The sequence below is a fragment of the Lagopus muta genome, chromosome 1, assembly GCF_023343835.1.
Source record: "Lagopus muta isolate bLagMut1 chromosome 1, bLagMut1 primary, whole genome shotgun sequence".
In the NCBI taxonomy this organism is placed as follows: Eukaryota; Metazoa; Chordata; class Aves; order Galliformes; family Phasianidae; genus Lagopus; species Lagopus muta.
Window position 1 is genome coordinate 131,653,733 of NC_064433.1, and position 12,941 is coordinate 131,666,673.

The window sequence follows — 12,941 nt, forward strand, 5'->3', positions numbered from 1 at the left end:
GTGACCAAATATGGATGGAGAGGGCATGGCTATCTGGAAATGTGAAGTATTATCCCTTCCACCAAACACAAAAGCAGACCAAAGATCAGTGGAGCTCACCAAACTCCCTGAATGGAGCTTGTTTGCTCTACAGAACTGATGTTAGTGCTGAGATGCCTTGTCTATCAGCAGCCCAAGGTGGTAAGTCAAAAAGATTTATTAGCAGCCTGTACTTAGCAGTTCAGGCGTGGATGAAACAAATATATTAACCAGGTGCTGAGTATAAGCCAGTGAGCTTACAGTGGGCTCCTTGCAGGCTTTATCAGCGGGACAGGGAGCTGGCTACCAAGGCCACACGGCTCAGTCCCCTCTTTGCCAGACCAGCTCTGTCTAGCAGAGCTAGTGGGGTCTGTCTGATCCTCCACAGTAAGGAAACAAAGAGGATAATAGGTTGGGACTGTGAATTAGGCATCTCTCATAAGTACCACCCAAGCACTGCAGGGAATGAGACAGCTTTTCCCTATTAAAGCCAGAGAGGAAATTCAGCGGTGGCATGAGGCTTTCCTCTAAGCATTCAAAACCCTCAGGCAGACCCACTTGGCCTGAACTGCAGCACAGAGAAATAAAAGCAGCTAGGGGAATAGGAATGCCCTAGGACCACTGTAAATCTTTACTTCATGGAAAATTTTATCTTGAGTATGAATATGAGCTGCAAGTAAATTTAATGTGTGGATTAAGTGCGGTCTCCCTCATGGTGGGCTTTTCAGCCGAAAAAGAACAAAAGAACAATAATGAGTGTTGTGCTTGAGTATGATTACAAACATCTGTAATTTACAGCTGGACATTCCCCACTGCAAATGTGTCCAGTGAGCAAGTGCTTCTGGGTTAGTGAAACAGACTGCACGAAATTAGCTTTTAACTTCAGTCCTGAGGTCAGAGTTCCGGGACCATAGGAGTCAATAATAAAATCTATTTAGCTCAGTGGGATTAAGCAGGTTTAAGACCTGGCTTAACCACACCGCTCACTGTTAAATAATAACAGATCACAACAAATACTTCAGGTACAGACATTTTTCTTAATTTAAAAGCTACTTGGGCAATGGATATGAGAGTCAAACAGCTGAAGACTGGCACTGTATCATTAAAGTATATGAGTTAAATTTTTGTTCTTCTCTGCCCCAGAAAAGGAGCAATTTCTGTAGTTAGAACACTATACCAAAGAGCATAATAAAATTAAAATCAAGCTGTGCTGTATAAACACTGAGGGTTTTTCACGAGAGAATGCAAAGCTAATGGGGCCTGTGCATCTTTCCTGACAAAACAGTCAGTGCATGTGCAGAGCAACCTGTCTTCTGGAGGCAGAAAAGCTGTTTCAGTCAGGCTTCTGGGTCACTAATCTTTGTGTTTGCACATAAATCTGCTGGGGGTTACTGTGGCAGGCTGAAAACAAGACTGAGTGCAACACACCGAAGAAATCAATGGCCACAGGTTTAAAAACTCCTTTTTTTTTTTTTTTTTTTTTTTTTTTGTGCCTCTTTCGGTTTAGCTAGCCGTTACCTTTTTAACAGAAGTCAAAAGCAAAAGCTCAAGTAAGAGCAATGGAGAATAGTTTTTATGAAAAGAATGATGGCTGAAATTGCGGAGAGCTTGGATTCACCCACCACCTCCCCTGGTGCTGGGATGTGCTGGTGCTCCTTGCTGCTGCTGGGACACGAGTGCTGAGCAGCCATATAGCAGGTGCCCTTGCTTCAGCCAAGGCCAAAGGGCTACTTTTGGGCTACTGCTCACACCTCAGAGAGGCAACACCATCACTGCTCTTCCTGGGGGACACGGTGCAAGACCTGGGGAACGCTAACTGCTCCCAGGGGCAGCTCTGTAGGAATGTTCCTCATTCAGCACAGGGGAAGGGTGCTTAGAAGCCCCCCACTATCACAGAAAGGTCCCCACCACGTCAAAAGCTCTTTGCCTGGTGGCCAAGCTTCCACTCCACCATTGCCCTTCATGCTGCCCTGACTCTTCTTTCCCTTCGAGTTTGTCCCTTCTACAGCCTATTCTCATATGCCCTACAACCAACCCACCGATTTCAACCACATCCCATACATTTCACCCTGGCATTTTTTTCCTTAAGGGGGGGCCACAAAAACGCCCTAAACAAAACAGTGTTTGTAAACTGTGCGGGTGGTGGTGGGGTGTCGATAATTTTGGCAGTCTTAGCCTCAGAGCAGAGAGAAATGTTATTCATCCATGCACAAGATATAATTCAGCCTAAGTGACAGGCTCTGCTCTGGAGAAATCCCGGCCCGGGCTGGCTTCAAGAGTCAATTACTGCTTATTCCCAGGGAGGCGGGGGCAGGGGGCCAGGCGGGTGGAGGGGGCTGCCAGCGAGGCAGGGGGAAATTTACTCTGTGTCAGCCCGCGTGACACAGTGCCTCATTTGTGGATAAATGTAAATCTGCTGGTTCTTTTTCACAGGCACTAAAACGTACGGTCTCTCTCTCCCTCCCCTCCCCGTTCCCAAAACTGGAAAAGAAATTAGGACCGTCTTAGAAAGCTACCTTATATTTCAATCAATCCTCTTTCATAAAAGTCATTTAAGGTAAATACCTGTGCAGACTTACGGCCCAACTATAACATTTACTGTGGCCCAAATCCCGAATTCCTCGCTCGGGCCACTTTCTCATTGAAGTTGATGGAAATTCACTTGAAAAAGAGCTGAGTAAAACCCGAATGCTGGCTGAGGATTTGGTCCCTTGCCTATCTGCCCGAAGCACTGCTGTAGCTCCAGAGGTGAAAAAAAAAAGGAAAAAAAAAAAAAAGAATTAAATTCCTCTAAAATACCCATCCCTCAAAACTTAAGGGGTGAAAAAAGGGCATTGTTTTTGTGCATGAAATGTATGGAGAATCTCATCACAGGAAGAGCAATTCCCAGGGAAAGAATTTGGAAAAAGTCAAAAGAGAACATCTCAAAATAAATGAAGTACTTATTGCTGAAAAATGAGCTTAGATATATCTCAGGAAACTCTAAAGCTGAGAATTTACTGCATCATTCATGCCTTCCACAGTAAGTTCCTTATCTCTCGTTTGGTATCACAACAAGGGATTCTGCATACTCTGTATGAAATACAACAAGACTGCGATTTTTGCAGTAATAAACTCTACACATGCATGACAAATCCAAGCATGCAAAATGTTTAACATCCCAGTTCGCAGATACTTTGGGGACAAAATCCGATTATGAGTTATATGCCACAATAAATAGGGCTCAACGTTTCATAAAGCAATTTATAGTTCATAAAAATGACAAAATGTACCTGTCAGACAGAACGCGGAGAGCAGATCTCTGTGCTGCCTGCTGGAAGAAAGGGCAGAGATGTTTATTTTATATTCTGACTTTAAAATTACGAGCACAATCAACACTTTAAAAAATGCGTTACACACATTTTTGTCACGTGTCCAAATTTTAAAGTACTACCAAAGTAGCAGAGACTCTACGGCAAAATGGACATTCCAGCCTGGTCAATGTAAGAGCACTTTGTTAAGCGCGCCATAAACCAGGGGGCTGTCAGAGCACGGTGCAGTATTTGAGGTCTGAACTGCTCTATTTAGATGTTTTCTGCAGGTCTCTGAGAGAGAGCTCTGCAGGGCTCAGCTCTCCTCCTTCCCCTCTCCCCGCTCTGCGCTCCCACTCCCTCTCCTTTACCATCGGTCTCCTCCCATTCTTCCACAGAAACAAACATCACATATTTGGTTCCTTGTGCGACGAAGCCCGTAGCTATAATTACAGATTTAGCGAAGCCTGCCAGGGCTGCTGCAGACTTTTCCAGAGCGCTGCCATGTCAATCTGCTGGCAACCCTTGGCTATGCAGCGCAGGATTGACCTGTTGCTGGTTTGCTCCTCGGCTTTTGCCTAGCACAACTCTTTGGATGGGGTGGGGAAGCATGGTGCTTGTTCTTGTGTTAGCCAGCAGTCCTGGGAATAGAATCATAGCCTCTCAAGTTTAATAGGACTCCCAAGCCTATCCCCGAGCTGGTTTGCCACTTTATTATTATTATTCTTTCCCCTCCTTGAGTCACTTCAAGCAGGGTGATTCATGGCTTCGGTACAGTAATTAGCTGCTAAGCAAAGATGAAATCCATAATGTTCTGAAAATCTGCTTTAAAGCCCCAATTCTGCTTGCGGCTGCCCTCCCCTCTTGTCCTCATCTGAGCTGTGCCTGGCAAAGAAAGGACACAAAGCCACATGGCACGGATAAGGGAGGGAATTGAACATACATTTTCGCTTTGCAGCCACCAGCAAGTATGTTTTGCAACCAATCCCTCTGGCTTCTTTATATAGGGGAGGCTGCATCCCCAGCCCTGAATGCACAAACTGGCATTCTGGTCAGAACTGGAAAGCATGAATGTAGGTAGGTTAGATGTCAGGAGGGATTTCTACACTCAGAGAGTGGTGAGGTGCTGGCACAGCTGTGGTGCCCCTTGGAGGTGCTCAAGGACAGGCTGGATGGGGACCTGGGCAGCCTGAGCTGGTGGCTATCAGGAGATAAAGACTATGCCAGCAGAATGGCTCACAAGTGGGTTCTCCTTTAACTTCACCACTCAGCAGAGAGCCCATGGGAAGGGCTGCATAGGTACCACCAGCTCAGTGGGAAGGTGCTCATGGCACACACCTGCTGACTTCAGTGTTAGGAAAACAGTAATGGGAACCCAATTGTATTATTATCTCTAGTAGCTCAACATAGTTGCATGCTCTTTAGGCACAACCCTTTTCAACTGCCCTCCATTTCAGCACTCTGGCACTGTGTCTGTTCTTGCTTCTGACAGGGGCTCACTATAACAATCTCACCCCACTACTGGTGCAAAGACACAGGAAAGACCCAAGCCTTAGGTTTAAGGATGTCCTGTGACTTAATGCTGACTCATGCAGTGTGCTATGATTTTGCAAAGCCCAGGTGCCTCCTCTCACTATCAGATCCCTTCCCCAGAGTCAAGTAATGCAGATACTGCTCAAGTCATCATCACTTCTCCTCTCTCACCCTTTCCTTGCAGGCAGCCACTATGTGGCAGTGCTCTTTAAGACACTTTTAATTATTTCCCACTCTTGGCTTAGACCACCACAGATGGTGCGATGAAGCGGGTAAGAAAACTGATCCATCTGAAAAATAGCACTTTTCCTATATTTATTTATTTACTTTTCCTTTTTGTCAGCTCATTTGTAACCTGGATGGTGAGTCTATTTTTACCTCTTCTACACCTTTCTGGGGAGATGCAGAGCTCAACTGGAGCAAGGTATGTGGTGGCCAGAGGAGCCAGAAGGCACTGAAGGAGATGGTTGTTCAGTAGCCAGAGTCCTCGGAGACCTTACAGAGACCCCATGGAGGCACATGTAGGCTTTCATGATCCTAAAAGTTCCCTAACATGGGGATGTGGGATACATGCCACTCTCTTTTTTTCCCCAAAACTCCCAATTTTGAAAGAGGAAGAAGAGCTGGGTGCTTTGTCTCCCAGTCCAGGTGGAAGCAACCCTAAGGAGAGAAGAGGAGAGGACTCTTGTCATGATCTGCAGGGAATGTTAAACTGAGCTGGGCCATGTGGAGCTAGGCTGCAGCCTCAAGTGCCAGTCTCTAGTTTCCATTTTGGTTTATCCAGCTGCCGACTGCATTGAAAAGGTGATCCTTTCTGGGCAAGCAAGTGCATTCAGATGACAGGCAGGACAGCAGAAAGAAATGTAAAAGTACTTCTCAGTGAGATCATTCTACTTTTTCAATTGGCTTCTCATATTAAGTCCTTTAATAGGCGTCCTTCTTTACCAGGATGCAATGCAGGTTGCAGGGGGCACCTTGCTCCTTGCCTGGTGGTGGCACATTCTATAAATGAGAGTATTGATTTCTTTCTCATGGGTTTGAAATGCAGCCATGTTTGACTGCATATTTGTGTGACCCCTTGAGTTGGTAATGGCCCCATTTCTGAATGAATGGGGAATAAGATCCAGTTGCAAGCTTACTCTTCCTCCCTGGAGGAGCAGATCTATGGCCTGCAATGAAAGGCAGTTAGCAACTATCTGGCAATTTTAATTCTGGCCTATATTGCTCCCGTCTCCTGGAGAAAGTTAGCTGTTGTAATTAAAGGTAGTTAGCAGTTCCCTAGCAAGAATAAATACTTGCAATTACAGTCTGTTCTCTCGTTCCCTTGCTACTCGGCTTGGCTGCTCAACTTGTGGGGAAATATCTGCCCCTGGTTCTTGCTAACAGTTTATTGTGACCCCATTCAAGGTTATTCACGAATCCCCATGGAGGGTCATGACCCATAGCTTGAGAAACTCTTGCTACAGAAACAGCTTTCTTTGATTTATTATGTTTCTAATATGCTGGCATTATCTATGTAGCAATGTAAGCAAACGGGTGGTACTTAGTATCATAAACTTCCCTCACCACTGTTTTTGAATACCTTGCTTTTGATTGCGCTGCTTAATTTGCATTTTATCTTACATCATTAACAACATTATTGAGACCAACTCATCATCCATCAAGAAAGAAGATGAGAATATGTTATACATTCTTTATTATTCCTGGAAGTAAGTGTTTGTGCTGCTTATATAAATTAGGGATAAGAAATAATTTTGCTGTCAACAGAATTTAAAGATCTCCAAGACTGATCACTAAAAGGTATTTTGTGGGAAGCTTAATATTCTCTTGATAAGTGATTATGTTGTACTCTGATTTGTTCAGCACTACTGAGTGTAACCCTAACATTTCTGTTCCTGGAACTAATGGGGTTACTCATCGAGGGAGGGTTTCCCCAGAAAGAACAAGGATATTGAAGGCCAGCCCATCACATAATAACTTTAATGCTAAGTAGGAAGCAGGGTGAAAAAAAAAATATCCCTTAGGTGACTCAGGTACTTAGGCTTGAGAAACTAGCCACAGTAAGTGTGATGGATTACTCCATTTCACTACATCAAGAGTTGTAAATTACAGGATACTGGCTGGTTAGACTTCTTCGTCCCTCACCTGAATTGGTTCTAGATACATTTAGGGCAGAGTTTCATTGATCTGCCTACAGTTCATTAATCATTCATGAAAGATCCTAGCTGTACCCCAACAGTACCAAGACAAAACAAGTTTTCAGACAGTAGTAATCACGTTCAGGTTCTCAATCTCCAGAGCCTGCATCTACTTTCTCCATCCTTTATTGCAGTGAGCCAGAGCTTGGGAGCATAAACAACAGATATTCATGTTTCAGTGCGTGTTAAATGAGCTACCAAAATTACCTGAAGTGTCACAAACTGCAATCTGTTGTTGAAGGGAAATCAGAGAGGAAATTAAATACTTTCATAGTAATTGGGACTGAGCAGTGAAGAGGATGGACTGAATATAGCTCCTAAGCATGAGATCTAGCAGTGCTGAGTGGTCCCCAGATTTTTTTTTTTTTAAATCTAGTTGGAAAAAGATTGCTTCATAAACTGCTGGGCTTCAGGCATTTTTGGAAAAGAAGCAAATGAGAACTACTGAAGAATATTTTATGGAGTTTGGAGTGTCTTGGAGGCACTGCAGACAGACGATGAATGCATTTTCCTTTACATCACTCAAGGCATGCTTTGGCAAATAAAAGCCAATAAACTGACCATTGGTGACTCAGATAGTTTGTTTTCCATTTTTCTTCTAATCACTGTTACTGCAAGAGAGCTCAGTCACGGCAGTTGTGTGGAGTTATACCAGGTACAGCAGAGATTTCACTGAGGCAGTGCAGATGTACATAAGGTGAGAATCTGAACTGTTTCTTTGGTCGTGGTGTAACAATTCTTACTGCCTGTGCATAAGAAAATTGTGTTGCTTCCAGAGTATCCCGGTTGCTTTCTTTGGGTAGTAGGCTTTGCCCTGGAATGATGCAGCAAGCCATTTGTGCTCTTAAGTGATCACCTCCCTTATTAGCAGCCATCCAAACTGCTGGACGCTACCATGCACCTACTGAAGATGAACCTACTGTAGATGAACTTCTACAAGCTAAGGTTGATGCAAGATGTCTTTGCTGCATGCTACTCTTTGGCAATCAGACTTTTATACGTCTTTTTTCCTGTTTTATTCGTCATTATTTTCCACACTGATTCTGTTTTAATTTCTTAAGGTTTTGGTTGGTTTTAGTTTAAATGCATTTCATCCCTAAGCTAGTGAAGCCACGGAAAAGTTTTCTGAATGGCACAACCTGACTGCTTGCCATAATTTGGGCTAAAGGACTCTCCATAGCCTTTTTTCTGCTTCAGATCTGAGACTTATGGCAAAATTCTGGATGATCCTCCTATTGCAGATCCACCTCTGTCCAACCACTCATAGGGTTCTTCACTCTTGTGTTAAGATACGAGTTTAGCCCAGCTTTGTTTGTATGTATCTTACTGAACTGGATGTTACCTTTGTCTTTGTCTGTGACCTTTGTCTGTGAGATGGAGCTGCCTCCTAGCCTCAACACCGTCCATGCACTGATGTTTATGGACTGTGATCATGTTTTAGAGAAGCTCAGTTAAGACACGGAACAAGGGCACATGTCCAGAGGAAGGCTATGAAAATGATCAGAGAGTTGGCACAGCTCTCATATGAAGAGAACCTGAGAGAGCTGGAATTGTTCAGCTGGAGAAGGGAAGGCTCTGGGGAGACCTTATAGCAATCTTCCAGCACTTAAAGTGAGCCTACAGGAAATATGGGAGGGACATCCCTGGAAGTGTTCAAGAAATATCTGGATGTTGCACTAAGGGGCATGGTTTAGTGGAAAAATATTGGTGGTAGATGGACATTTGGACTGGATGATCTTGGAGGTCTTTCTCAAGCTTGGTAATTCCACAGTTCTATGACTCTATGACTCTTTATCAGGGATTGCAGTGACAGGACAACGGGTAACAATTATGAACTAAAAGAGGGGAGATTTAAGTTAGATATTAGGCAGAAATTCTTCACGCAGAGGGCGGTGAGGTGCTGGCACAGCTGCCCGGAGAAGCTGTGGTGCCCCATCCCTGCAGGTGCTCAAGGCCAGGTTGGATGGGGCCTTGGGCAGCCTGAGCTGGTGGGGGGCAGCCCTGCCCATGGCAGGGGTTGGGTGGGCTTTGAGGTCCCTTCCAAAGCAAACTATTCTGTGATTCTATGAATTCGTTGTGCTTCACTCCAAGCTTTCACTCCAAGGCATGTTTTCCAAACATATTCTCTCTCTCCTAAAACTCTTGCCAGCTTTCAGCATTCTCTATGAGGAGTGCAGAGCTGCACTGTGTCACAATGGTATTCTCATCAGGTTTCAACACAGAGTGAAAACCCTTCACACCTATAGACATGTGCAGCTTAATGCCCTGAGCCCTCCTGGCCACAGGAGCTGTATGAGGAGTCCAGTTCAGGCCACTGATCCTAAGTGATTTTTAACGTGTCTTATCTCAGTGCAATGCTCTGCTCTATGCTACTCCTAGAGGTTTTGTTTGAGGATCACTTTTCAGTGTGGATTTTGGAGGGATTTAAAATCACTTGTAAACTGCAGCTTGAGTGTTTCTCTGTAAATTTGCAATGTACATGTGTGAATGTGAGTTTCACTGTCTGGTTGATATTTATTTAGGATTTACAGGCTGTAAGACTTAGAAGGGTCTCCCCTCCTTCCCCTGTTGGAGTTGGTTATCATCAGAACCACATCTTTAAAGAAACCATAAAACCCTTTCTGGATTTCATGATTTCTCCAGGCCTTTCAACACCTCAGTATTCATTTTTCACTCCAGGGTTTTATTATTATATTTTTTGGCGTACATTGTTCTTTCTTCTCTGCTTTGCCCATTAATCCTTATTAATCTTCAGGGGCAGCACAATCTAGCAACTTGAACATGGCACCTGGGATTGAAAGACCTAAGCGCTAATCCTGGCTTTGCAACTGACTTCCATGTGGCTTCAAATGGGCCACGTCTCCGTCTCTGTCTCCCCATCAATCCTACAGAGATAATAATTCTTACTTAACTGTACCTAAATACCTCTCAAGGGCATTGCATTAGGTAGTTAATACTTGTTAAGTGATTTGGCTCTCCGAATTACTGTATAAGCAGCATGGGTATTAATCATTCAGAATTTTATGTAACTGTGAATGTTGAGTCTTCTGCTCTGCATCTGTTCAGGTTTCTCCTGAGTTCTGGCCCTGACCAGCATGCAGCTTTTCAAGGCAGATGGGTTCACTTTTCCAGATGACTTAATCTTTTTTGGTGGAGACAAGCAGAAGGACCTTGGTACTTTACATTGGTGCCTGGAAGGTCCTTGATACTTTACATTAAAAAAATAGTTGTTAACGATGCTAGAGGAAGGTCTCAGTCATCACAAGCAAAGCAACGGCAATCTTGGAAAACATTCTTTGTTTCCAAAGAAGTAGACTTCTTATCCAGGAAAAGACTTGTTGAAGTACTGCTTACGCTCAGGATATCTCAGGCAGAACGTCAGTGTTATGCCAAAGGCTTTCTGAGATTTGGTGAGAAATCTGAGAGCTCAGGATTAAACCAGGATTTATCTGAAATTCCATGTATGTGAAAATGAGGGTAATGCAAGCATTAGTTCCCTATATACTGGTAAATCTGCCCAGTGAAGTGCTATGTCAACCGTCTGTGAAGCATTTCTTACTACCCAAGTGGTAGTGCTTGGATTGTGCTACCAGTAAAAAAGAAAACAGAGGATAACTTCCCAAGCTGACTGAAACCAGTGGGTCACCTCCTGCAGACTTCAAAGGAGCATGATTTTGTGCAGGAGAAATTGTAGCAATGTTTCCTCAGTCCGTTTTATTTAAATCTCAGTTTTGATGAATTAGCTACTGTCTGTTTTCCTTGTTTTTCTTCAAGTCTAACATAACCACTGCCCCTTTTACAATGACGTTTTCTTACAATTTCTTTTCTCCATTAATTTCTTATTTCTTTAACCTCTTCCTTTTTCCATGTTTCTTTTCTTTTCTTGCATCCACAGAGGCCCGTGCAGCAGGTGGGCAGGAGGTGCTCCAGGCACGCAGAAGAAGCCCAGGAGAAGCCCATGGAGGAACAGGCCATCCTCTGCAGTCCACATGCACTGTACAGTGCAGATGTCCATGTGTAGCCATGAAGGACGAACCTGGTAGCCTCCTATGATGTCATTACCACTGGTGCAGAGTCTGGTTGGAGGCCTGTAACTAGCAGTGTGGGGAAAGCAGTGGCCATTATGTACCTTCACTTCAGCAAGGTATCTGACAGCATCTCCCACAGCATCCTTGTTATGGAACAGAAAATGTAGGATAGATGAATGCATGGTGAGGTGGTCTGAGAACTGGCTGACTGGCAGAGCTCAGAGGATGGTCATCAGCAGTGCAGGGTGTGGTTGGAGGCCTGTAACTAGTGGTGATCCCCAGGGATTGGTTCTGGGTCCAGTCTTGACTAGCATATTCATCAGTGGTCTGGATGAAAGGATAGAGTCCACCCTCAGCAAGATTGCTGATGATACAAAGCTGGGAGGATTGGCTGACACACCAGAAGGCTGTGATGTCATTCAACAAGAGCTCAGCTGACTGGAGAGTTAGGCAGGAAGGAACATGATGAGGTTTAACATGAGCAACTGTAGAGCCTTGCACCTTGGGAGGAATAATCACATGCATCAATACAGGTTAGGGGCTGACCTGCTGGAGAGGAGCTCTGCAGGGAGGGACCCAGGGGTCCTGGTGGGCAGTAGGCTGGCCATGAGCCAGCAGTGTGCCCTGGTGGTCAAGAAGGCCAATGGCATCATGGGGTGCATTAAAGAGAGTGTGGTCAGAAGGTCGAGGGAGGTGATCTTATCCCTCTTCTCTGCCCTGGTGAGGCTACATTTAGACTACTGTGTCCAATTATGGGCTTCTCAGCTCAAAAAAGACAGGGATCTCCTAGAAGGAGTCCAGTGGAATGCCACAAAGATGATGAAGGGCCTGGAGCATCTCCCAGATAGGAAAGGCTGAGTAACCTGGGTCTGTTCTGCCTAGGGAAATGAAGACTGAGAAGGGATCTGATAAATATTTATAAATATCTGAAGGGAGCTGGGAGGCAAATGGATGAGACCAGGCTCTTCTTGGTGGCATGTAATGACAGGACAAGGAGTAGTGGCCTAAAACTTGAGCATAGGAAGTTTTGTATTAACATGTGGAAGAACTCTATGGTAAGGGTGACACAGCACTGGAACAGGTTGCCCAGAGGGGTTGTGGAGTCTCCTTCTATGGAGATATTCAAGACACATCTGGATGCCTACGTGCGTGATCTATTGTAGAGTATCTGCTTTGGCAGGGCGGTTGGACTTGATGATATTTTGAGGTCCCTTCCAACCCCTGCAATTCTGTGCTTATGTGAGGAGCCCATGGGGCAGCAGTGAATGAGGCCTGGAGATGCACAGTCCATGGATACCCCCACAGGAACATCCTGGGCCGGAGCTGCAGCCTGTGCAGAGGTGCCCACAATGGGGCAGGAGGGCTGGAAGAGCTGTGCCACCTGTGAGGACCCTTAGGGAGCAGGGGCAGAGAGTAGAGATGGAGGAGTGACAGAGATAAAGCATTATGAACCGATCACAGCCTTCATTTCCTTATGCCAAGTCTGTTTTGCCTGTGACAGTAACTAGCTGGTGATCATTCTGTCCTATCTCAACCCTTTAGCCCTTTTCCATGCTATTTCGCATTCTGTTCAATTGAGGAGGGGCAGTGAGTGTGGTGTGTGGAGTTCAGCTGTTTGTCAGGGTGAAGCCACCACAGCTGTCAGCACCTCCCCAGCCAGGGCTGTGTGCCCAGGGGGAGCGCAGCTGGTGGAGCTGTGGCTCTGCCTTCTGCTCCACTTGTGCAGGGCTGGTGCCAGTGGCTTCCCAAAGCTTGGCTGGTGCTAAAAGCTCACAGGCTGAAAGGGACAGACAGGTACAGCAACGGAGAAACCATGCAGTGGAGTAAGCAAGCACGTGCCCTTTGGGCTCCCGAACGTGTCAAGGGTATGCTCT

At 45.2% G+C, this 12,941-nt stretch overlaps 1 protein-coding gene across 6 annotated transcripts in view; it reads right to left on the reverse strand.

Annotated features, from left to right (window-relative positions):
* Positions 1 to 12,941, reverse strand: part of AFF3 (ALF transcription elongation factor 3) — a 323,793-nt gene that overhangs the window by 74,472 nt on the left and 236,380 nt on the right. For 4 of the 6 annotated variants that reach the window (XM_048961353.1, XM_048961333.1, XM_048961318.1 and 1 more), the window contains one exon: positions 3,291 to 3,331. In XM_048961353.1, the coding sequence (XP_048817310.1) occupies positions 3,291 to 3,331 (41 nt within the window). The remainder of the gene's footprint in view (positions 1 to 3,290; positions 3,332 to 12,941) is intronic. The other 2 variants (XM_048961342.1, XM_048961324.1) reach the window with 1 other exon arrangement.